The sequence below is a fragment of the Pristis pectinata genome, chromosome 10 (assembly GCF_009764475.1).
Source record: "Pristis pectinata isolate sPriPec2 chromosome 10, sPriPec2.1.pri, whole genome shotgun sequence".
Lineage (NCBI taxonomy): Eukaryota > Metazoa > Chordata > Chondrichthyes > Rhinopristiformes > Pristidae > Pristis > Pristis pectinata.
The window spans coordinates 46,386,480-46,413,787 of record NC_067414.1 but is presented as its reverse complement, the minus strand read 5'-3'; the positions used below and the strand labels follow the sequence as shown (position 1 = coordinate 46,413,787).

The window sequence follows — 27,308 nt, the reverse complement described above, 5'->3', positions numbered from 1 at the left end:
AAAAGCAGATATCATGTAAGTGGTATAGGATAGAAGGAATAAATCATGGAACATGCACACAAATGGAAAGTTGCTCAGCTCCTTGCACCCTTAAAGTTCCAATTGTAATCCCATCATCATGTCCTTTCCCCATATTCTTTCAAACTCATCCTTTTGAAATCTTGCTCCAATATTATTTAAGATAATGGAGTTTCTATGAATTAGCCAATTCTGTGGAAATAATCTAACCACTCACAGAACAATTCCTTAGTATGTTATCTTTAACGCCAAATTGATAAATTAGTTTATTATTGTCATGTGTACTGAAGTACAGTGAAAAACTTTTGTTTGGCATGCCATCCATACAGATCATTTTATCACATCTGTACATCTGTCACAAACTAGCAACAAAAGAAACACACTGTGCATGATTCAGTGTTAAAAACTATTTTATTAATCACTACTTATGATAATACGTAAAATAAAAGTTTAAAAAAAAGGTTAGTATGTTAGAATTCAAGAATGTTAAACCTCGAACGTTAACCCCAAAACTAAACTCTTCGTGTGTGTGTGTGACAAAGTCCAAAACTCCCAGTTCCTGAATGGTTCTTAAAGTTCAGTTCCGCAAGCCATAAGGTGAAACATGAGCAAGGGCTTCTTCAACAACCACCGTTGTCTGAAGATAAGATGTAGATGTAGAAAAACATAGAGAGAGAGTACATACGAAATCCAAATGTTCCACGATGGAACCCAAACGACACTTCAGTGTTTACTCGGTAGTGACTTCCTCACCCCGAAAAGCATCCGAACCGTGGTCGTCCACACACAAATACCTGTTTCCTTCTACAGGTCAGCAACAAAGTGAACTCCACCGGATTACTTCCAACTTCCATACATGGATTTCAGTGGCAAACACAGTTATTGTTTCTCATCCATCGATAGAGAAAACAAGCAGGCTGGTGTCTCTCTCCCTTCTCTCTCTCTCTCCTTCTTCTTCTGACTTCTTCAACAACGTCATTACGTCCTTTATCTTCTATTGACGTAAGCACGCCCCACACACACATACACACACACTCTCCATCTTAAAGGGACTTTCACTGAGTCCGTAACAGGTAGTACAAGGAGAAACCAGTAACAGAATGCAGAATATAGTGTTACAGTTACAGAGAAAGTGCAGTTCAGGCAGACAATAAGATGCAAGGTCATGTCGAAGTAGATTGTGTGGTCAAGAGTTCGCTTCATCACGCAAGAGGTCTGTTCAATGGTCTTATCACAACAGGATAGAAGCTGTCCTCGAGCCTGGTGGTACATGCTTTCAGGCTTTTGTGTCTTCTGCCCAAGAGGGGAGAAGAGAGAATGTCTGGGTGGGTGGGGTCTTTGATTACGTTGGCTGCTTTAGCGAGGCAGCAAAAAGTGTGGACAGAGTCTGTGGAGGGGAGGCTGGTTTCCATGATGTGCTGAGCTGAGTCAACAGTTCTCTGCAGTCTCAGGCAGAGCAGTTGCCATACCAAGCCATGATGCATCTGGATAGGATGCTTTCTATGTGCATCTATAAAAATTGGTGAGGGTCAACAGGGGAATTCCAAGTTTCTTTAGCCTCCTGAGGAAGTAGAGGCACTGGTGAGCTTTCTTGGCAATGGCCTCTACATGCTCAGACCAGGACAGGCTATTGGTGATGTTTACTCCTAGGAACTTGAAGCTCTCAACCATCTCCACCTCAGCAGCATTGATGTTAGCAGGAGCATGTGCACCACTCTCCCATTCCTGAAGTCAATGACCAGCTTTTTTGTTTTGTTGACACTGAGGGAATGGTTTTTGTCATGACACCAGGCTCTCCATCTCCTTCCTGTACTCTGACTCATCATTATTTAAGATTCGACCCACTATGGTGGTGTCATCTGCAGACTTGTAGGTGGAGTTAGAGCAGAATATAGCCACACAGTCATGAGTGGAAAGGGAGTAAAATAGGGGGCTGAGGACACAGTCTTGTGGTGCACCAATGTTGAGGATAATCGTGGTGGAGGTGTTGCTGCCTGTGTTTACTGATTGCAGTCTGTTGGTCAAGGAAGTCAAGGATCAGTTACTAAGGGAGGTGTTGTGTCCTAGGTCGAGGAGTTTGCTTGGAATTATGGCATTGAAGGTGGAGCTGTAGTCAATAAATAGTGGTCTGTCCCTTAATTGCATAACTCTTATCTGATGCCTTTTCAAAGAAGACAGATTGTTATACAGATAATATAACATATTTGATATTTGGACCATTTTCCCTTATTCCCTGGTTTGAAATAAACATAATGAAAATAAATGAAGGGTTACATTTTACCACAGTGAGCAAAATGAAATAACACACTGGAACATACATATATGTATATGTATGTATATACAACTGAAAATAGCTCAATCAATATGTCAACTTCAGAGAAATAACCTGGCCATCAATTCATAATAAGTTTATTGATGAGAATCAGTGGTTTGATGATTGGCCATATAACATTTGCCTTTGGATTTTGTTGGGCATATTTTATTATGCCATTGATGTGAAGTAACCAATCCAGAAAATAAACCAATTTTATGTATACATGCATGGCCAGTAGAAAGCTGCAGCTTCCTTGATGTGATTCCCTCTGGAAAGTATATATTTGAAAAGTTAGGTCTGAAAGATATTGTGATTAGGAAACCAGATGCCACTGATATCAAGAAGAGTGACTGCTTCAAGAATTATATTGAGACATAAAATAGTGTGGTTCCAATTGCACCACTTTTTGTAGATTGGAAGCATTTGATCAAACCATAGCTAATCCATCTGAGCAAAAGGCAGTTTCAAGGAATATTCACTGTCAAACCTACATTATACCATTTATAAATATGACATATTGTGGTTTATTGTAACATCACCACCACATTATAAACTGCAGTACTCCATTTGTTACTGGTTCATAATAAACACATCTTTACTCAATGCCATCTTTAAGCAGCAAATAAAATTTGAAACATAAGCTCCACACCTTAACCACCCTGGTGACCTTCTGACAGCTGTCTCTAAATACTCAGCTGATTATACACATTTCAAAGTGGTTGAAATAGATGTAAAAAGCTAGAAGTTATTTTAAAAATAGAGATACATTGAACTACAGTAAATGTAAAAAGGTAAACTGAAATTAAAAAAGAGAAAACTTTCACTTACCTTTAGATCTGGCACTGAATCATAAATACTGCTACATCTCCGTGCCTAAATCCTGAACTCCCTGCCCAGCAGCACTTTACCTTCACCAAGAGGATTGCTGTGGTTCAAGGTTGCAGGTCCCCACCACATTCTCAAAGGCTGTAAATGGGTAATAAATGCTGAGCTAGCCAGCAAACCCCAAATGCAAATAAATAATTTAAAATAAACTTTTTGACAAAGGTCAGAAACCCCATAAAAGAAAGGAGATAGCTGAATATACCAGCCAAAGCTGATGGACCAGATAGCTCAGGACAATCCAGAACTGCTCTGGATTCAATTCTACCTTTGATGCAATTTCTGACCTGTTGTCCATTTTGTACTTCTTTGCTACAATGTGAAAGCTTAGAAACTATGAATGGATTGACACACAGGAAGATAGCTTGTGTTTCTGTTCCATGCTACCAGCCAAAGGCAGGTACAATGCAGCCCAACATGGAGTGTTTACTTTCTTCTTTTTTGCATCAATTTATTTTGACATGTAATCAGCTCAGATTACAAATGAATCATTAACCTATTGTAAACTAACTTTCTGACGCAAAGGCTGAGCACCTTCCAGCATTTCAGCTACATTTGCGAAATTTCTGAGCCCTTTTTGCTTCTTGTAACCCATTTGTTTCACATATCACAAAAAGTCAATTACTTAATATTAAATTTAGTCAATTTCAAATGCTTTGACAATGAATTGATTTTCAGAAAGTGAATTTTACATCAGTTACATTGTTTGACAAACGCTGCTGATTTAAGCAAAATTATTTGCCAAAGAAGCATGTCATAGAGGATCAAATTTGCATTTTAATGGTTCAAGGCATCAAAATGCTCCTTTGTCACCGTTTCAAATTATTTGTGTAAACTTTTGTGGAAAATCAATTACGTGAGGTCATTTTCAAGAGGAGATGGAAGATTCTGCCAATGATTTAATGCTCAGAATCCAACTTCCAATAATTATTGCTAGAAAAAATTTCAAATGATTCATGCAACCCTTCAAGTATTATATATAATCTTGAATAATAACTTTATCTACTATAATTACAAAATAGCACAATTACAGATTGTTTTATTATCTTTATTGCCTTGCTTGCATTGAAGGTTAACATGTTGATACTGCATTACCAAAACAGATGCACAGGAATACATTTGGAACATTGTTATCCTGTGTAAGAGAAGTTGGTTGCTTGTGCTGAGAGTACAAAGAACAGCAGCAATCTGAAGTAGAAAGCAGCTGCACATCAGTATTTGCACCATAACTTATTTATCTCCTAGCATACAAAAGGTACAGAGAACTAGGTAATGTTAGAGATCTGGAAGAGTACAAGGCTAAAAGGAAGGAACTTAAGAAAGAGATTAGGAGAGCCAGAAGGGGACACGAGAAGGCCTTGGCGGGCAGTATTAAGGAAAACCCCAAGGCGTTCTATAAGTATGTGAAGAGTAAGATGATGAGATGTGAAAGGATAGGGCCTATCATGTGCAGCAGTGGGAAAGTGTGTATGGATCCGGAAGAAATAACAGAGATACTTAATGAATACTTTACATCAGTATTCACCACGGAAAAGGATCTAGGGGATTGTAGTGGGGACATGCAGCGGCCTGAAAAGCTTGAGCATGTAGATATTAGAAAAGAGGTGGTGCTGAAACTTTTGGAAAGCATCAAGTTAGATAAGTTGCCGCGACCGGATGCGATGTGCCCCAGGTTGCTGTGGGAGGCGAGGGAGGAGATTGTGGGGCCTCTGATGATCATCTTTGTGTCGTCGATGGAGATGGGAGAGGTCCCAGAAGATTGGAGGGTTGCGGATGTTGTTCCCTTATTCAAGAAGGGGAGTAGGGATAGCCCAGGGAATTATAGACTGGTGAGTCTTACCTCAGTGGTTGGTAAGCTGATGGAGAAGATCCTGAGAGGCAGGATTTATGAACATTTGGAGAGGAAAAATATGATTAGGAATAGTCAGCATGGCTTTGTCAAGGGCAGGTCCTGCCTTACGAACCTGATTGACTTTTTTTTTTGAGGATGTGACTAAGCACATCGATGAAGGGAGAGCAGTACATGTAGTGTTTATGGATTTCATCAAGGTGTTTGATAAGGTACCTCATGCAAGGCTTATGGAGAAGGTGAGGAGACATGGGATCCAAGGGGACATTGTAGTGTGGATCCAGAACTGGCTGGCTCACAGAAGGCAAAGAGTGGTTGTTGAATGGTCGTATTCTGAGTGGAGGTCGGTGACCAGTGGTGTACCTCAGGGGTCTGTTCTGGGACCCTTATTCTTTGTGATTTTTATAAATGACCTGGATGAGGAAGTGGAGGGGTGGGTTAAGTAAGTTTGCAGATGACACAAAGGTTGAGGGTGTTGTGGATAGTTTGGAGGGCTGTCAGAGGTTACAGAGGGACATAGATAGGATGCAGATTTGGGCTGAGAAGTGGCAGATGCAGTTCAACCCAGATAAGTGTGAACTGGTTCATTTTGGTAGGTCAAACATGTTGGCAGAATATAGTATTAATGGTAGGACTCCTGGCAGTGTGGAGGATCAGGGGGATCTTGGGGTCCGAGTCCATAGGACATTCAAAGTGGCTGTGCAGGTTGACTCTGTGGTTAAGAAGGCATATGGTGTATTGTCCTTCATCAATCGGGGAATTGAATTTAGGAGTCGAGAGGTATTGTTGCAACTATATAGGTCCCTGGTCAGACCCCACTTGGAGTATTGTGCTCAGTTCTGGTCGCCTCACTACAGGAAAGATGTGGAAGCCATAGAGAGGGTGCAGAGGAGATTTACAAGGATGCTGCCTGGGATGTGGAGCATGCCTTACGAAAGCAGGCTGAGGGAACTCGGCCTTTTCTCCTTGGAGAGACGGAGGATGAGGGGGGACCTGATAGAGGTGTGTAAGATGATGAGAGGTATTGATCGGGTAGATAGTCAGAGGCTTTTCCCCAGGGCTGAAATGGTGGCCACAAGAGGACATAGGTTTAAGGTGCTGGGGACTAGATAGAGAGGAGATGTCAGGGGTAAGTTTTTTTACTCAGAGAGTGGTGAGTACGTGGAATGGGCTGCCAGAAACTGTGGTGGAGGCTGATACAATAGGGTCTTTCAAGAGACTGTTAGATAGGTAACATGGAGCTGAATAAAATAGAGGGCTATGGGTAAGCCTAGTAATTTCTAGGGTAGGGACATGTTTGGCACAGCTTTGTGGGCCGAAGGGCCTGAATTGTGCTGTAGTTTATCTATGTTTCTATCCCACACAAATAGAGAATCAAATGATGGTACTGAACTAATGCAGAGAACTGGTGTGGTAAAGTACAATTTCATATGCTTCTTCTCTTAGGAATTTATGATTTAAGAAATCATCCATAGAGCATTCAATGCATTTCTTTTCAGCGTGTTTGTGTTACCAAAACACCTTGGGTAAAGCAACTTTGGGAAACAAAACAATACAGTGATCTTGAGTGGATTTTAACTTAAGTATACATATGGCTCTAGTTTCTTTTATTAAACCTTTGAAAAATTTGCACTCGATGTAAAATTAGGATTAGTCTGTAAAATCAGTGTGTGCTGTCACATTAATATCCACAACTATGAACTGATCTCTTCCTGTAATAACACAATCATGAACTTCACACTTGGCCACAATATACTCATTGTGAATGTAAATGAATATTGGATGAAAGTTCAGACTCAAAGTCGCCTTGATCAAGCCAATCTGCAAGTCGACTCAAGTCAAGTTTATTATTATATGCACAAGTATGTGTATGCACTGGTGCAATGAAAATCTTACTAACAGCAGGATCATAGGCACATAACATTAGAGATATAACATGCACAAGAAAGATATACAAAATTATACAAGAGTGAACACAGTCAGAATAAAAAAAAAAGTTCACTGTAGTGGTCAAAGTGGTCATAGTGTTGCAACACTGAGGTAGTGTTTAGGGTTGTACAAGTTGGTTCAAGGGAAATAACTGTTTTTGAACCTGGTGGTGTGGGGCTTCATGCTTTTGTACCTCCTGTCCAATGGTAGCTGCGAGAAGATGGCATGGTCCAGACGGTGGGATCTTTGATGATAGATGCTGCCTTCTTGAGGCAGCGTTTAATGTAGATACATTTGATGATGGGGAGGGATGTGCCCATGGTGTATTGGGCTGAGTCCTCTAGTCACTGCAGCTTCTTACATTCCTGCACATTCAAATTACCACACCAGACCATGATGCAACCAGTCAGGATATTTTCAACAGTACATCTATAGAAGTTTGCAAATATGTTTCCATATAACATCTTTCCTTAATCTTAAGAAAACATTAAATGCACAAACTGCTTTTCTGGAGATGTTCCTGCTGCCATTAGCTGAGTCAATACTATGAAGGGTTAACATCTGTCCATGGTATCTCGCTCTTACAGGGAAAATAAAATGAGTTTTAATATTTAATGTTCATTTATTAGTGACAAGATAACCTCAGAAATTTCACTACTGAGCATCTCAGCAGTGGTGCAACTAAGTTTGTTCCCTCTAATGAAAGAGGAGGCCTTAACCCTTGCATTAAGAGCTGCCCCAGTTTTCAAGCCATATGCCTCTCATACATTGCATATGTACTGTAAGTAATTCTATATCTTATGTCAATCATGTGTTGTATACAGATTCACATCAGTGGAATTGTCCAGTGGTCTCTGAGCAAATGCAAATAAAATTCCTGTTTCAAAAGGCATAAAGTTGCTGCACCTGGAAAGAAATTTCTAGGCCAAAATGTTTTTGCTGCACAAGTGCTTGATGAGCTCACACCTGGTGAACTGTGCAAGGTTCTCGAAATTCAAAGTTTCCCCGTTTTCATTGTGCTAAATGCATGCACTTGACATGCATTTAGCACAACAAGAATCAAAATCCATTGGGAACACTTGAATTCATGGAGGATTTGCTCCTCTTTTATTGAGAGTGAAAAACACAATATTAGGTTGAACAGCTGCAGTCACTAATCACAGACTCAGTGTTACCAATACTGATGATGAGAACACATGCACATCTGATTCCAGAAAGTGACATTTGGCCTGGGAGGAATCAGGCCTTGGAATGCCCTGTCCAAATTCACAATGAGAAGGACTTCTACCTGAAGTAACTGCAGTTGTATTAGAACAAGTGTAAAAATATTTTTATGCACATTTTGCACATAAAAATGGAAGCTAATGGATCCGGTTTCTTGGCATTGGTGTCTGCACATAAGGAATAATACATTTTCCTCAAAGGCAGTGCAACATAGGTTCACTGATTTGATTCCCCAAATGAGGGATTGTCATCCTGGAGAGATTGACTGGAAGGGCCTATAATTCTCTGCAGTGTAGAAGGACGAGAAGTGATTTCACTAAACATGCAAGGTTCTAAGAGGGGTTTACTGAGTAGTTGCTAAGCTCTGGTGTTAGCTAGAACTAAGAGGGATCGTCTTAAGGAAAAGTGGAACAGTTACTTGGTATTGAGATGTGGAGAAATTTCTTCAGTTAGAGGACTAGAATTCTCTAACCCAGAAGGCTGCATTCATTTAATTATACACACAAAACTCTAAGATCAATAAAGTTCTGGGCACCAAGGGACTTCCCTAAGGGATATGGGGAATGGATGGGAATGACGAGTTGAGGTAGCCAATCAATCATGATCACATTCATGAGTGCGTCATTCTTAAGCGGCTCTATGACCTACTTCTACTCCCATTAACTTTAGAGCAATAAATCAATTCTCTAACCATTTATGCCCAAAAGCATTATTTCTCCACACACATTGCTGCCAATTCAGTCAGTGGGAATGTCTGGATGGCAGACCCAGTGCAGCAAGTTGGGTGATCAAATGCTTCATTTCGCATAGAACTGATGAATGGCTACCAAGCGGGCCAATGAAACAGTGGATGGTCTGAAGGCCACTTAACAGCAAGGCAGCTGGTAGAGGGCATGGGGAACCCAAGTCCAGCAGATGCCTAGATTCTTGCCAAATTAAAATCAACCCCATTTATAGTTATCAATTCAAAAAAGATGAAACTTTGTCAATCTTTTCTGTTTTTCCAAGGAAGGAAAAAGACAATAAAACATTTCTGTAAAAGCAACAGTCATAATGGGATGAATTGTCTTTCTCATCCACATCTGCACTGTGACTTTGATGGGGAAAAAAAAACAATGGCACGAAGACTAGGGATGTCTGTGTTAATACTGGTATCAATTCTTGTCACAATGCTGATTAGTTTAAACAGATGGCTTGATTATTTATTATTCTGTGCAGAAATCAATGTAAACTGTAATGTCCAGAGCAGCTGTTTTTATAAAGGAATAAAATGTATGGTTTAGGTACTTGTAGTAGCATTTGTGAACCCATGCTCTACCATCTATTCACCAGGTTTCAAAGTCGAAGACATTTTTCAGTAGGAATACTTACTATCACAGACTCAGTGACATACAGCAATGTTATTCTGAAATATGTGCACCTGACCTCCTTCAGTACAATAACAACAAGAAACACAGTCCATTTTAGCTCACTAATTCAGTAATAATAACTCCTGCCAAAAATGCTTCAGTGTCCAAAATGAGATCATCAAACTCCCTTGGTACCAGACCAAATGTATGCATGCTGTTTATCTAGCTAATTAAAATCATTTGTCAGAACTGTACAGGTGGCATAAATTATTCATGTACTTAGCTCATTACAAACTAACACTGCTTTAATCGAACCTTGAATCAATAGTATGCCAATATGGTTTTCTATAATATAATTTTGAAACAGCAATGGTCATTCAGAATATTGAGCAAGCTGTATAGATAACAGGGGTTCAACACCACAATTAGGTGACAAGTCCACTTTGTTTTTTTTTTGGAAGAGGAATGCTGGAGAACCAGGAATGGTACTTCAGGGCACATATCCTGCAAAAGAATCCATACACCAAAAATGCCACACTGTAACTTCCACCACTGCTGCAAGTTCCTCTGGCCATAACGTAACTCCTGGGTGCCCCAGCCACTTGAGCTCCAGTAGAAGCTTTCTACTGTGTAGTTTTTGAGGGTGATCCACAAAAATAGCAGTTTTGCTCCAGCGTGGACCTGCCTGGACAACACTACAAACCTAACACAGATCACCCTTGATTACATACACCAAGGACTGCCCTATAAAGTCGCAGCTTGAACAACTATTCAAGAGTCACAGCACAGATCAGACTGGATTATACACTCCCAGGAATACAGTACAAACCCAATGTATAACAGGCTGGTTGATAGACATTCAAGATTGCCCTACAAAGTCAGCGTATCCTTGGACTACACACAATCAGCAACAACGAAGGACAGGCAACATAGTTCTCAGTTAGGATGAGATGTAACTCAAGGACAATCTGCTGGTGATTGTGTTCCCATGTGTCTGCGATACTTTTGGGGCAGGCACGGTAGCGTAGCGGTTAGCGTAATGCTATTACAGCACCAGCCACCCGGGTTTGATTCCGGCCACTGTCTGTAAGGAGTTTGTACGTTCTCCCCGTGTCTGCGTGGGTTTCCTCTGGGTGCTCTGGTTTCTTCCCACATTCCAAAAGACGTACGGGTGAGGAAGTTGTGGGCATACTATGTTGGCGCTGAAAGCGTGGTGACACTTGCAGGCTGCCCCCAGAACACTCTGTGCAAAAGATGTATTTCACTGTGTGTTTTGATGTACATGTGACTAATAAAGATATCTTATCAGTGATAGAAGTCGCCATTTTGGGTGGTGAGGGATTTCCACATTTCTGCCCATCGAGTCTATGTTGGCTTATATTCCCACTATTTTTCCTTCCAACCGATTCTCCCCCCAGTTCCCTTCAACTCCCCTCACCTCCCAAATTCTATACTCACCTACAAACTAGGAGCAATTCACACTGGCAAATTAACCCATCCGTCCGTGGGATGAAACCTGAGAACCTAGGAAACCCATGGAGAATGTACAAACAGGTGAGTTAGGATTATTAATAGGGTGCTATTCAAGTGGGCTGCTTTATCAGAGATGTTGTTAATCTTCCTGAGAGTTGAAGCTGCATTTATCCAGAAAAGGAGAGCATTTTTGACTTGTGCCTTGCAGATTGGGGAAAAGCCTTGGGACATTTGGAGATTAACCCCATCCTGCAGGATACTCAGTCTCTGTCTTGTTCTTGTGAGCAAAGTATTCAGGTGGCTGGTACAGTTGAGCTCCTGGTCAACGATGACCCCCAGAATATTGATGGTGTGGGAGTCGGCGATGTTAATGCATTGAATGTGAAAGACAGGTGGTTGGACTCTCCCTTGTTTGAGATGGTCATCGTGTGGCACTTTTATGGCATTAACATTACTTGTACTTATCAGCTAACACCCGAATATTATCTGGTTCTTGATACAAGCAGGCACGGTTTGTTTCATTTGCTGAGGAGCTGTGAATAGAATTGAATGTTGTGCAATCATCAGTGAACATTCCCACTTCTGACCTTAAGCTGGAAGTAAGATCACTGGTGAAGTAGCTGCAGATGGTTGGGCCAAAGACACTGCTCTAAGAAACTCCTGCAGCAATGTCCTGGGCTGGAACGATGGACCTCCAACAAGCACACCCATCTTCCTTTGTGCAAGTTATGACTCCAACCATTAGTAAGTTATTGATGAGTATGTGCCACTTGAAAGCACTGCTGATGACAGTCTCCATTACATTGCTGATGATTTATTGCATTATAAATCAAACATAGACCACACATACAAGACCGCACCACAACCCAGGCCATTCCCATCTGTGCTACACACGTGCATGACTCCACTATAAACCCAGCAAGAGATCAGACTGCACAAAGCAAAGCCAGCACAACAAGTACAAACTTGATGATACATACACAGAACTGCCTTACCATGACATAACCTACCAGCCTGAGCTACACATATCAGGACAATACAGAAAACCAACAGAGATCAGTCCAGAGTACATTTACCCAGAATTGCCTTTCACACCAAGCTCAGGTCAAACTGAACTACACACGAAGAACAAACAGCTCAAGCACACACCCACATGGACTACATAATCAGCATAGACCATTGGCAACTACACTTGCACATTGGAGTACAGGTCATTTTGCACTGTAGATACACAGGAGTGCACCACAGAGAAGTACAGATCAGCATAGACTATACACACCCAGGATTCCATTTCAAACCCAGCAACTACCAAACTGAACAATACATTCACAGACCTACTTTACAAAGACTGCATTTACCCATCTGGTCCACACATACACGGGACTACTCTTCAATGCCAGTAGATACCAGCCTAGACTACACATATCCCCAAAACCATATTACAAACCTCACCCAGATCAGCCTTGAATATATACCATCCACAACTGCCCAACAACCCCAACAGATCAGTCTCATTATATACAATAAGGCTGCTCTACAAACTGAGCACAAGCAGCCTAAACTACACACTGCACTAGAAACACCACATCAATGAGATAGGACTACACACACCCAAAATGCTTTACAAATTCAGCACAAAATATTCTGTGCCACATAAACAGATGACTATACTATAAGTGAACCACAGTTCAGCCTAGACTGGACAAATGTACAGCACTGCCCCACAAATACAGCACATACCAGTTTAGGCTGTCCACACCCAGCATTGCTCCATAAATACAGCACATATCAACCTGGGCTATCCACGCCCAGGACTGCACTATGTGCATGCACACACGACTCAATTGCAAGCATAGCACAGTTGAGCCTGAACAACAAACAGAAGTGCTTTAAAAAGCCACCAGAAATCAGCACCCAAAAATGATTGATATACACGCAGCAAAAACTGCCCAATAAACACAGCACAAATCAACCTGCCTCAAGCTCTGTTACAGAGCCAGCACTGATCAGCCTGGACAACACATACCCAGGATTGCACCACAAACACAGCACAGATCAGCCTATACAACACACATGCATAAATGAACTACAAGCTTGAACTACATTGCAAATCAGTTTAGACTACACAAACCAGGACTGCATTAAAATTCCTGGTTAATTCAACTTGGGTTACATACAGCAGAACATGCCAAGCACAGATGGGCCACACACTGCCAGCCTGCAATACAAACCCAATATATTTCAGCCTGGACTTCAAATGTGTAGCAGACCTTAGATCAGACTTGACTACACAAGCTCAGAACTGCATTATTAATCCAGCAAAGAGGAGTCTGGCTACACACACCCAGGACTACAATACAAACCCAGCACAGATCAAACTTAAATACACAATCTCAGAACTGCACTCCAAAACCAAAATAAATCAGGGCTCGACAACACACAAACAGGACTGCATAACAGCTGAGCACAATCATCTTAGATTACAAACACCCAGGAATTCATTAAAACCCAGCACAGATCAGTCTGGCTGCACACACTCAGACTTCATTACAAACCTCTTTTCAAATTAGCATGGACTACACATATCCAGGATTGCACCATATGCCCATCACTGATTAGACAGGACCACACACATCCAGGACTAAATTTCAAACCCATCTCAGATTAGCCTGAACAATATGCTCCCAGGACTGTAATACAAATTCATCACAAATCAACAATTCTGATGAAGGGTCTTTGACCTGAAATGTTAACTCTGTTCCTCTTTCCACAGATGCTGCCTGACCTTCTGAGTGCTTCCAGCAATTTTTATTTCACATTTCCAAAATGTACAAAATTAACTTGGAATACAAACTCTCAGAACTGCATTATAATCCTGCACTGATCATTGTGAACTATGTAGTCTGAGACCACATTGCTCAGGTCAGGCTGGACTACATGTACACAGGACATCATGACACATCAAGTCAGATGGAACAAAAACAAACACACCCAGGATCACCTTATAAAGTTAGCACTTTACTACACTACACTACAAACTCACCACAGATCAGACTGCACCACAAACATCCAGGACTGCTTCAGGAGCGCAGCATGAACTATTCTGGACTACACACATTTGATTTTTATTTAGACCAAATTCAAGTTCATAACAACTAATGTGAGATTTAAATTCTTGTTCTTTTGGATTACTATAAATGTAACATAATCACGTCCATCTCGTTCAATTCCCAGTCTTATCAACGCTGACAGACTTTAACCTGAATGGGTGGGGACCCTGGCTAGATTTGGCTGTTGAATCTGCATTCAGGAGTGAAACCATAGCACTTCTATAGAACTTGTTGCACACTAAGATTTAGCAATCCCTGTAGTAAGTTTCCCCCTTTTCCTATGGTAGTTCAGGAATCAATTCAAAAGGATCACTGCCATCCAACAACAATCATCAGATTGAAAAACCTTTCTGTCTGCAAATCAGAAAGCAAAAACATAATACCTAAACTGTTGTACTAAACTTTCCTTAAAATAAAATACAAATTAACTTTGAAATAATTATCTGAACAAATGATAACCCACACCTCAATATTAGATTTCAAATTTAAACAATAAATAATCTCTATATCTCAGGTAACAAAGCATATTTCCAAGGTCTTTTGCAGTGGGATTTTTTTTTGTAAATAGCTAAAATATTCATCAGTTTACTAATTATTGAAGGTTATACCAGAGAAGCTGTAAAATAGTTCATCATAGAGAAACAGAGAATCATTGATGGAAACCTTGCCATTTTCGCAGTTAAAAGCACAGGTACATAGTCCTGATGTTTCTCTCAGTTTCACAGTGTGCAAGTACTGCAAGGGCTAGGATTTTCACCATCATTACTATTTCAAAATCAGGTCACTCTAACTTGGCAGAGTGTTTCTATCTAAAAGGTAGCAAATAATTCAGCCTAGGTTCTCGGTCCTCTTTACTGTGATCTTTACAAATGTCAGATGTTAACAGGATGAAAAGCAGGAGCAGCTGCACTGTTGGAGAAGGATTTTCTACCCACTGCCTCAGGCATGACATGGCACTAAATATATCCCCTGTCTGAAGATGATGTTTGTAGAATGAACTCTTGCCAGATTTTCCAACGCAACGACGAGCTGACTAGAAAGCAAAATTCAGTGCTGCTGACAGAAAAATGTAATAAAGGTGACGAATCTAATTGGCCTGAAGGGAGGGAGAGGTGAATGTAAATAGGTCCTCTTCAGCCAAGTGGCTTTATTATTGAGCCTTCTGCCACTGCTGCAGGGTACAGCACCCATTGCCTGATGTTACCTGGCAATAGTAGGGTTCACTCGGTAAAAAAATGTATTGGAAGTACAACTTTAACAGAAAAATTTAGGGATAGGGTAACATCAGTTTAAAGAAAATAAAAATATATTAGCCATGGATAATTGATCACAACTTGAATTTGAGGTTCAAATCTAAAAACACCCTCTTTGTAAATGTGCAATCTCTGCACAGACATTCTGTATGTATTCAGTGTGTATGCTATTCCAGAAATTTTTATTAATAATATAATCACACATTTTACAGCGACAGCCCAGACTAACCAGCAGAGTGCACAAAACTAAAAAGGCAATTCTATTAAATTTTAATTAGGTAAGGAATTATAGCATTACACAGATCAAAGAAAAATTACAACCTCATTTTCAGATCAATCAATGTTGGGCACAAAATAAGTATAAATGTGACATGGGCTTATCCTTTGCACTCCAATTCTATTGCACTGCAGCAGAATGTAATACCTACTGGTATGGTGCTTCTGCCTTAATCAATGCTGAAGTATATACTAATCTAACAACATACATGCACTGCAACATTTCAAAGCAATAGCACCGAGATAATGACCAGATTATCGAGTTAGGTGGTCCTAGGGATATATATTGGCTAAAGCACAGTTACCTTGCTTAGCACAGAGTTATGTTGTGGGATCTTTCCCACTCATCTGAAACCCCAGACAGAACCTCGATTTGAAATCTCATCTAAGAATCAAAAGCAACAGGGAGAAAAGCAAACTAAAATGCTGATAAGAGACAAAGATGAATCCACTATTTTGTTTTTTTACCTGATGCGCCTTTCTTCAAGCTTTTTCAGATCAGCATCTCGTTTAAGGACTTTCTGAAGAGCCATTTGTTCATCCTCTGACAGAAAGCTGAGGTCCATCATTTTGGTCAGATCCAACTCGGTCTTCATTTTCCAGCAATTCCAACACCTCTGGTGAAACTCGAGTGGGATGAAGCCAAGCCAACTGGAGAAAGAATACAACGCAACAGTATTGGGACTTTCAGTTGCTGCCTTCCACTTTTTGGACCTTCTTTATTTCCTCAATACATTCAACTGCTTGTTTGCCACTTAAAATTGTACAGAAATAACAAGTGGTTCAGCTTGTATTCTTTCAAACTCATCGAAGATGTATTGTCTCATTCATGAGCATTAGATTTATATCAGATGTTTAGGAGCTTTCAAGAGGATTTTAAATTCCACGCCAGCTTAAAGCAGGAGCTGCAGTCTCTGTGAAGGAATGCAGTGAAGTAAACTATTAGGATCTTTCTGTATCACATATTATCTCTATGCAAATTATATTATTACAGGAATGTGAACCTGTATACGTGTCTGAGTTGTTTTACAGGTTTAAATTTCACAGGGTTTGTGATCAGTTTCCTTTGACTGAAATGAATCATTGCAAAAATAAGAGAACAAACTAAACATTAAGTCTTAAATCTAGTAAATAACGAGAAATTACCTGTGAAAATAGGGTCAATTCTTAAAAGCTTTTGAAAGCACAAGTAAACAAAAAAATTAAACATGAATGGCTTTATTTTTCAACTGTTGTTCAGTATATGATGATTATTTAGCAAGTCAGATATTTTCTGAATCAAGAAAGAAAACACTGGAAGAACTCAGTGAATTAAGCAGCATCAATGGAGGCAAAAGGTACACCTTTGGATCGAGACCCTGTATCAGGACTGAGGAGGAACAGGAAAGATAGCTAGTATATAACAGTACAAGGGAGGGTGGGATAGAATCAGATGGGGAAGGGATGATGGGCAGATGGAACCAGGAGGGAGACCGGGTGGGAGAGCTGAACAAAGGGAGAAGAAAACTAGATGAACAGGCGTGTGTGTGGGGTAGAGAGCACAAGAAATGTAGGTTAACTGAAACTGGAAAATTCAATGTTCATACCATTGGGTTGTAAGTGACCCAAGCAGAATATGAAAGGTTGTTCTTCCATTTTGCCTTTGGCTTCTCAGTAGCAAAGGAGAAGGGCAAGGACACACACGTGGGTGTGCGAGTGGGCAGGGGAATTAAAATGACATGCAACCAGAAGCTCAAAATGGCTACTGGGGACAGAGAGCAAGTGCTCTGCAAAATGGTTGCTGAGTCTATGCCTGGTTTCACCAATATTAAGGAGGCCACATTGCAACCACCAAATGCAGTAGACTAGAGGATGGATAAGCAAACCAGAGAGTCATGAAAAATGTAGGACAGCTTCTACCCCACTGTGATAAGACTATTGAATGGTTCCCTTATACAATGAGATAGACTCTGACCTCATGATCTACCTTGTTGTGACCTTGCACCTTATTGCACTGCACTTTCTCTGTAGCTGTGACACTTTACTCTGTACTGTTATTGTTTTTACCTGTACTACATCAATGCACTCTGTACTAACCCAATGTAACTGCACTGTGTAATGAATTGATCTGTATGATCGGTAGGCAAGACAAGTTTTTCCACTGTTTCTCGGTACAAGTGACAATAATAAACCAATACCAATGTGGTCCCTGTGGAAAGGCATGGGAGGGGAGTGGGAGAGAACAGAAGATGTTATGTCACAGGATCACGATGTAGCTGGTAGAAATGGCGGAGAATGATTTGGATGTGGAGGCATTTGGGGTGAGATGTATGCATGTGCATGTACACATGCAGGAAATACACCCGAGAACACCATCAACTCTGGTAGAGGTGAAGCCATGCTTCTGGAAGGAGGAGGACATTTCGGAAGGCCTAGAACAGAAGCTGTCCTCTCGAGAACAGATGCAGCAGAGTTGGAGAAATTGAGAAAAAGATGGATGGCATCCTTATAGGAGACAGAGTGGGAGGAGGTGTAGTCAAGGTAGCTGTGGAAGTTGGTGAGTTAATTGAAAGAAATCAGTGGAAAGAGATGGAAATGAGAAACCCAGAACAGGAAGAGAAATCTCAGAGATAGTCCAGGTGAATTGGAGGGCAAGGTGGAAGTTAGTGGCAAAGGTAATGGAATTGATGAGTTCTGCATGGTGGAGGAAGCAACACCAATGCAGTCATCAGCGTAGTGGAGCTGGGGAGGTGGTGTCCCAGAATAGGCTTGGAACAAGAACTGTTTCACGTAGCCAGAAAGACAGGACATAGCTACAGCACTTTGGAGTGCCCATGGGTACTGCTTTGATCTGCAGAAAGGAGGAGGAATCGAATGTTGCTATGGGCAAGGCCAAGTTCTGCCAAGTGGATGAGATTGTTTGGGGAAGGGTCTGGTTGGTCCTTATTTTCCGCACTCTGATTCAGTCCCTTACATTATTCCAAAAGAAACCCAATCTAATCACAAAGAAACAACTTCACCTTCTGAGAAAACACATTACGCCCTTCCTAACTCAATAAATTCGACTATTTCAGATAATGAGCATTATAATCTCAAATTTCCAGCATTCATAATATTTCCCCTTGGCTTCTCCCAATTATACATCTTAGAGACCTAGCTTGCATTTCCTTACATATTCTAGTACCACCCTCTTTCAAGTTGCACTCTCATCTTTTTTTTCCCATTTAATCTCTTCTGCCTTTCCATCTCAACCTTCCTGTCTATTCCCTTCTCCTTCTCGCCTTTCTCAAGATCTTAAAACCTGTCTACCCAGTTCTAACAAAAGGCCATTTACTCAAAACAAAGGTCTGGATTGTAGGTAATGGCAATTCAGCTGTAACTACATGCATCAGAGCAGTTTTCCCACGGCGAGGATGTTTGTAGGTAATGGCTGAACTTTTACAAATCCTTCAGGTCCAACCAAGCTGGAAGCCTGACTATTGTGAGGTAGAGAGGACCAGGAGTGGCAACATGGCCTCAGACACTGGGTCCCAAAGGCCCACCCACAGACTACAGTGATGGACTTTTGATAACTCATTGCTGTCAAAGGCCCTTGAACAGATTTTAAATGTCTCTGCTTAGCAATAAATGTGTACATAATTTAAACACATTTTTTAAAAATAAAAATTAAAAAGTTAAAATTCACTAAAAACTCCTTCAAGTGCTCTGTGAATCAAACACATTAAGACTAACGTTAATTTTTGCTTCAAAAATCCTTCTGCTGTTGGTTTTTCACTCAAGATCACCAACCTCATTAGAATGAACGGGGTTGTACTACTTACACCAGCCAGTGTAACACAGAGACCAAATGTAAAATTGATCTGGCCCACCCACACAGAACATTTGTCCTCCACTCCTGGACACTGGCAGCAGAGCAAGAGGTCATATACACTGAGTGAAAATAAAAAAAAATGTAGAGAAAGAAAGGACTGCAGATGCTGGAATCTAGAAGAAAAACACTATGATACTGGAGGAACTCAGCAGGCCAGGCAGCATCCGTGGACAAAAGCAGGCGGTCAATGTTTCAGGTCAGGGCCCTTCTTCAGGACTGAAGATGGGAGAAGGGGAAGGCCTACATACAGGAGGGAAAAGCAGAGCAGTGATAAGTGGACAAAAGAGGGGACGTGGGGCGGGCACAAGGTGGTGATAGGTAGATGCAGGTAAGAGATAGTGACAGGCAGGTGCGAGGGAGGAGTGGAAAGCAGATCCACTGGGGATTGGTCAAAGGTAAGGAAGAAAGGGGGGGGGGGGGGGGAAGATAGGCTGGAAATTTGACACAAAAAGAGAAAATTCTGGAAAACCCTAGGTGGTCAGGCAACATCTCTGGAAAGAGATCTTTCCATCCAATGCTTCAGATCTGCAACTGCTTACCAGAACAGGAATTGGGTGTTGGAACATGGGTTGCAATGTGCTGGGGTGGAAACCAGGGATGAATTGATCTGTGCATAAAAGTTAAGATGACCGTTCTCAACAAAACTGCTGGCTGAAGATCAGCAAGGTCCAGCTCATTCATTGTTTTTCTCTCTCTGCATATGTTGCTCGACTTGTTGAGTACATACAGCACTAGCTATTTTATTTCAGGTTTCTAGCCCCTGGAGTACTTTAAAATGGAAACAGAAAATGCTGGAAATAATCAGCAGGTATCCTACAATACTTTGCCATTACATAATTTGTGGAGAGAGAAGCAGAGTTAATGTGAAAAGTCATCAAGCAGAAAGGTTAACCACACTTTTGTCCATAGATGTTGCCTGACTTGCTTAGAATTTTCAGTATTTTTGGCTTTGTAACTTGCAATTTGTTTAATTGTATACTCATTTAAAAAAAATCAGAACATGTGGGATAAACCAAAATCAAGAATGGATTGTGAAGCTTAGATTTGCAAACCCAAGCAGGAACTTCAACCTTATGCTTCATCATAATGATCCATGCAAGCTACAAGCACCAGTTAGGCACCTAAACAGAGCTTCTTCCAAAACTACATACACCTCATTCCCAGAAACCGTGGAATTTGAGTTGCATTGTCTTTGCTATTCTCTTTAAGGCACAAAGGTTAATCTATTTGAAACTGGAAACACCAGTCCAAAAGAATCTGGAAAAGCACAGGTGTTTTACTTCAACATTGAAATGAGATTGTGCTCATTTCTGACAATGCACCAGCTGTCTAATGCAAGAGCACAACTGAATTAACAATACCCCAAGCACTCATGCAGATTGGATTCTGTTTTGCCCATCTTAACCCTATAAAATTGAGACAGCATTGGTAAATTCAGCCCCCTTCAGATTCAAACCTGAACCTGAACAAAAATTCATGTTACTTAAAAGTAAAGCTCACATTGTACAATTTGGAATGCTGTAAAACCAGCTTAGTTTGAGTTAATAGGTCTTTTGCATTTTTCCAAACCTGACTACTGCAAGTGACTATTTGAAGAATGTGCATCCCACCCAATTTCCCTTCAGTTTAATTCTGCTTCTCTCGCCAAAAAAAGATATTTAAATTTGTGGCACATTTTTAGTGAAATTGTATACACCTGCCAGCCACTTCTTGCAGATAGGAATTGAAACAATGGTAATGGTTGAATCATAAAACACCACAGAACTAGTCTGATTGACCTTTCTGTAAAAAGCAAACACTTTGCAGTTGACAGGCACTCAGCCATACAGCAGAGCACAATGTTAATCAGAATGAAAGCTTCTCTCACTCTCTCTCCATTGGGCAGATGATTTCTGGCAGCTTTGAGATGGACAGATAGCCAAGTATTAATATATGAGGCACAGGCGAGTCTTTAATTGTATTCATTACATGACTTAACATAAAAGCTGTCATCTAAGGCTTCATGAGAGTAATAACAAATAGGCTGTGAAGTATAAACATGTTTGGGGAAGGGAGGAAAGATGATATCTAAAGTGCATGGTAGTTTGTAGCCAATCTGTTTGCAGTGACCAATGGTAAATACCAAGTATTTTGAATTCAAGACAGAATTCAGAGCTCCTGGTGATGAAATATTAAGGCAGCACCTCACTAAACTTTGTGTTTGATGCAGTCTTCCACCATTAAACAGCCAGTAAAAACAGACTTTTTGATAATTTGCCTTTGCATAAGTCAGTCTTGTACCCTGAATGCACAGAGCTTGCAAATGCTTCAGTTGGCATCCTGATTTATAAAGAGTATTTACAGACAATGATGCATGGTAATGATATTCTACAACTAGGCCAAGAAACATCAGCCTCGAAACCCAGAACAATGCTGCTGAAAATTGATGATTTTCTTTTTCCCCTGGACTAGAATGTAATGGCAATTATTTCTAGATCTCACCAAGGCACTCTGGAAATTTGACCAGGCACTCCAGTCAATAGTCACCTTTGCATGAAAGTGAAATACAATCCTTTCTCAGTGCCCCAGCATGTTGCAAGCACTCTGATGCATTATGTCCATTACATCTCTGCCAACATCACCTGGAATAAAGAGCTCAATAATCAGAGTAATGGGACCAGCTGATGATTGGAAGCCTGGTGTTTCCTGTGAAAACAAAATAGGGGAATTCTAAAAGACAAGTTACCATGGGCTTCTCTTGTATTCCCTTCCAATGGCCAGCTGCACAAATTGGTAGGTTAAATAATGCTCAGAGAGGGCATTGCAAAAAAATAGCCTCCTCAGAGTGTGTGCAGACATTTGTGTGCACACAAATAGCAGCTTACAAATAAAGAAAGTTATTTTCATGATTTAATTTATTTATAATTCACGAAGTCCTCATGTGATGAAACCATAAAACAAATTGCCTTTGTGATATTCTACTCTCATCAGCTCTCCTTAATTGTACTGTATATAATCTTTGTTTTTAAGACTGATCCAGGGTTTTGCCACAAAATGAAAAATATTTTGCTTTCTGAAGAGATCAAGCAAGAGACCAGACTCCCTTCGAGAAATGAACATGACGTTACGGCATATTTTCTTATTTTTATTCCCATCCAGCTACAGTACATTTCTGTCAACTACTTAATAAGATAAAAAAGGTGCTCTTATTTTAAAATGACAAGCCACTTTTAAGAAGTGACAAACTATTGTACAGTCATTATGGGGGGCTTAAGCATTTCCTTTAAAGAGATGAAAAAAGAACAAATTTCTGTACTGGCTGTTCAATCACATTTGCTTTCCTGACACACAGGCAGGGGAAACACAGACCTGTGGCAAAACGTCAGTCAGGCATAAAACTCAAGAGTTCAAACAAATTGCAATTGAACCATGCTTTCTCTTTACAAGTTCTTCAAAATTATAACACAATGTTGTGCTATGTCATTATTTTGGCAATAAATATATACAATAACATGTTTACCATTGATTTGAGAATATGTTCACAACTCCTTTCAAGTTGTGGAAGATTTCAGTTACATCTTGTCCATAAAATGCAGAATAAATTCAATTCTCGAACTGCTTCCCCATCCACTTTTAATAATCACCTACTTGTTGAACATACGTTTGACATTGCAATGAAGTGACACTTCGCCACCGACAGCCTACTTCCCAGCTCCTAGTTTTGGTTCCAACAGGAGGACTTCAGTTGGTGCATATTGGATAAAAGAGCAAATTCCTGTGGTGTGGTGAAAGTAGCTGTCCTTGACATAAAGACAGCAGTTTAACATTCTTAGTAAAACTTGGAGGATTAATTTCAGTTTTGGGAACAAATAGGAAAACTTCACTAACCAGAATCATAGCTAGAACAAAAGGATGAAGACTGGTTGTTGGAGATCAATCATCTCAATCCAGGATTTTGCTGCAGGAGTCCTATATATTCAGAAACCTAGGTTCAACCATCTTCAGTTGTTTCATCAATGCCAAGGTCAGACCTTCATACAAGTAGAACTAGACGATACTCAGGTACAAATGTTTCTTGTGCCACACAATTGTCAGGAAACAAAATAATGTCCAACCAGCTCCAACGATACTCAAGAAACTTGACATGACTCTAGACACATCTCCCGCACCTCACCACTACTTTAACCTATCACTTCTTCCACCAATGATGCACTGCAGCTGTATTACACTTATGAAATGCATTGCAACAATTCACTTCTTTGACAGTACCTACCAAACACATACCTCTACTGGCAAGAAGAACAAGGGCAGCAGAAACTTGGAAACTCCTCAAGCCTGACTCCAAGACATAAAGCATCCCGACTGAGAAATATATACCTAGGTCAAAATCCTGGAATTCCCTACTTAACATCAGTAATTTCAACACACAAATTGTAATTGTTCAAAAAGATGGGCTGTCACATTTTCTTAAAGGAAATTAGCTATGGACAGGGGGTCAAAGATACTGAGGAGAGATATCAAAGCACGAATATTCTTCTGAGTCAAAGACAACCTTAGCACAGATTTATTCTCCCAAGGCCTAGCACCGCTAAAAAAAATTTAAAAACGTTTTGTGTGAAGCAGCTAATGATAAATGTGCAAAGTGAATGCATCCTTCATATTGTTTAGCTTTCAGAACAAATACTATTTAAAGATGTACAGGAAAAAAAGGTACCTAAACTTGTTGCAGATAAATACCACATTGCAGGTATGGACTCAGCACATTGGCCACAGTGGTGCTGTCCATCTTAACCATACTAAAGTGAATATTTCAATCTAATCAGGTTGCCAGCATAGTATGCAATTAATAGTTAACATAATTAGATAAAGTCATTTGTCATTGTCAAGTTCATCCACACAAGTGTCAGATATTACAGACATCTTAATTATGAGTTTATTCTTGTGGAAATTCTACCTATTCATTTACAGGCCAAGTTGAGCCACAAAGGATTTGATGCCATCTGGATTAGATTCACCCCAAGAACAGTACTAAAGAAAAAAAAGCAGTCGGAGCATGAAACAATCCACACGTTAAGCACAAGAAGTGAAACCTAGGAAAATATACAATGATACTGGGACAACTTGAGAGGAAGATGATTTCCCATTTTGAATTCAAAAGCTTGGCAACAAGGTGGTGTGGACTCTTGATGCTGGTCTGCCAATTATATCATTGTAATCTGATCACTCACCTCAATTCCACTTGCCTGCCTGTTCCCCAGAATCTCATTCGCCATCATCCAAAGATCTCTCAGGTTTGATGGCTCGACATCCACAGCCCCCTAAGGTACAGAACCCCAAAGACTCACAATCCTTAGAGAAAAACTTTTTCCTCACCTCCATCTTAAGAGGTCACTTGCAATTACCTCTCTATTCCTCCACCAGTGGAAATATCCTTTCAGCATGCACTCTTCCATGCCCCCTCCAAATCTTATCTGTTTCCATATCAGTCTTCTAAGCTCCAGAGAAAATGGGTCCAAGTTACTCGATCTTTCTTCACAAAACAACCCCATAACCTCAGGAACTGATCTAATCATTCTTCTCTGCATTGCCTCCAAAGATTCTTTATCCAAAATAAAGAAAGCTAAAATGGGATGCAACATGGGTTTCAACAATAGTCTAAACAACCTAAACTCCACTGCTTTTGTATTCTTTCCCCTCTTCAATAAAGGCAAACGTTCCAATTGCTTTCCTAATTACTGTTCTAGCTGCATGCTAACCTTCCATGCACCCTCTGCACAACAGAATTCTACAGCCACTAACCATTTAAACAATATTCTACTTTCCTATTTTTTTTGCATCAAAATGCATACAGGTCCTCCCCAGCTTATGAGTGCCCAACTTATGTACAGCCCGTCCACATGAACAAGCATGTGGGAGACTGATGGGATGGATTTTCTGGCTGCTGCAGGGCTGCAGGCACCTTCTGCCACGTGGAGCTTGGCCCGCAGCTGCATTTCCAACTTACATACTGTTCGGGTTATGGCAAGAAGGTAAAACAAAGATTTAAATAAATATTTTTGTATCAGTCAGGTAGCAGGTCACCTGGAAGTTCTACAAGTCCTTGTACAATTTGATGTGTAACCCCTACATAAAAGCAATGGCTTTTTGGCCATCATCACGTTTCAGGAAATGTCAGGCCCAAACTAAAGATTAATTGAAGTAACTTGTCATTTTCCTGCCCAATGAGATTAAAGGCCCTAATTTCCCAAGATACAACCAACAATGGTAAATAAGGGAATGGATTTCCTGACATCTATGTGATAATCTGAGCAAAACAATCAGAAATAATAAGCAGTCACATAGTTTTCTATTACAATTGAAGCATCTGGCTGGTGCAGCACACTACTAACCATCCATAGTACCAGATGGAAGACAAGTGTATTTTGAAGGTTTTAACGAGGCAGGCAGGATGTGTGTGGAAAGCATTAGCACCCCACATTTGCCAGGCACATTATCTCGACACTTGCCCTTACATTTCCAATGCATTTGAAAAAGTTGAGGCTCAACTGCTGAAAAGATTCACTTTGCTTGAAAGACAGTATTCTGGGGGTGATTTGTGAATCCTTCATGAGATCAACATCTAAGTTAAGGCCTGAAGGTCTTAATATCTATATTAAAACCCAAGTGCTCTAATAAGGTTTCCAGTTGACAGGTGCGATTTCATTAGAACAGTGTAAAAGCTGGAGATGGAGGCAGCAGCAGATCGGAGATGGGAAATTAAAGAGAACAGAGCAAGCTGCCCTCCATATTCCCTCTTTTTATACCAGTGGTAATGGATATAACTTAAAGAAAAGTGGCAATTCACTTTCTCCATTGTAGAATCATATGCATTTCAATCACCAGTAGTAAAAGTGGCAAATCACATGTGTTTGATCAGAAAATATATTTTAAAAAAAATAGTAAATGTATATCACATTGTGGAGAGCAAACATTGGCAGAATATCCAGGTTTGAATATTCTGGTTCACTTCAGCGTAGCAAGTTTCAAACTGCCTGTCCATTGCAATCCATGAGGCACTCCCGCTATCATTAAAAGGCGACTTCAGTCTGGCATCAGCAGAATCAATAAATAATGCATGGTATTTTGGCACCTAAGCAATTAATACAGTCACCATAGAGTCACACAGTACAGAAACAGATCTTTGGCCTCCAAGTGCTCACTGACCATCAACCACCCATTAACACCAATCTCATTTTATTCTCCCCACATTCCCCATCAACTCCACCCAGATTCTACCTGACTCACATCTCAAGTACTTTCACTGGCTATAAATAGGACAAGATAACCACCAAAATCTATTTGTATCAACAAGCTAAAGACCCACAAAATATCCTGCTTCTTCGATCGTCCAAATGCACTCAGGCTTCGAGGTTTGAGCGTGCGATAATGGAGCTGTCTAGCAAATTACAATGGGTGTCACTAGCAAGGGCAAGTGTGAAGGGGGCTGAATCAAACAAACAGTAAGAGTAACAACAGAAATATTGCGAGAACAGTGATAAATTATTTTTGTATCCCATTTGGGAAGCAAAAATAATTCCACGACTACTTGAGCATGATATTAATTTCAACAGCCTTTGCAGTGCTGGTTACACCAGATTGCCTTGAATTCAAGGTGAAGTCACAATTCCCCAGTAAGTGACTGATCCCAGGAAGCTTGTGATGCCATTAAAGGGTAAAAAGCAGAAGTGACAAAACTTCCCAAAAAGTGGTCAGTGGGGATTCCAATTGGCCTTCCTTCTCCTTTTATCCTCTGCAGACACAAG

At 40.4% G+C, this 27,308-nt stretch overlaps 1 protein-coding gene across 4 annotated transcripts in view; it reads right to left on the bottom strand.

Moving 5' to 3' along the window:
- Positions 1-27,308, bottom strand: part of LOC127575055 (synaptotagmin-like protein 1) — a 198,593-nt gene that overhangs the window by 124,629 nt on the left and 46,656 nt on the right. For 3 of the 4 annotated variants that reach the window (XM_052024688.1, XM_052024687.1, XM_052024685.1), the window contains exon 2: positions 16,146-16,328. In XM_052024688.1, coding sequence (XP_051880648.1) covers positions 16,146-16,273 — 128 coding nt within the window. In that variant the 5' untranslated portion in view covers positions 16,274-16,328. Of the gene's footprint in view, positions 1-16,145; positions 16,592-27,308 lie in introns of all 4 variants that reach the window. The other variant, XM_052024686.1, reaches the window with a different exon arrangement.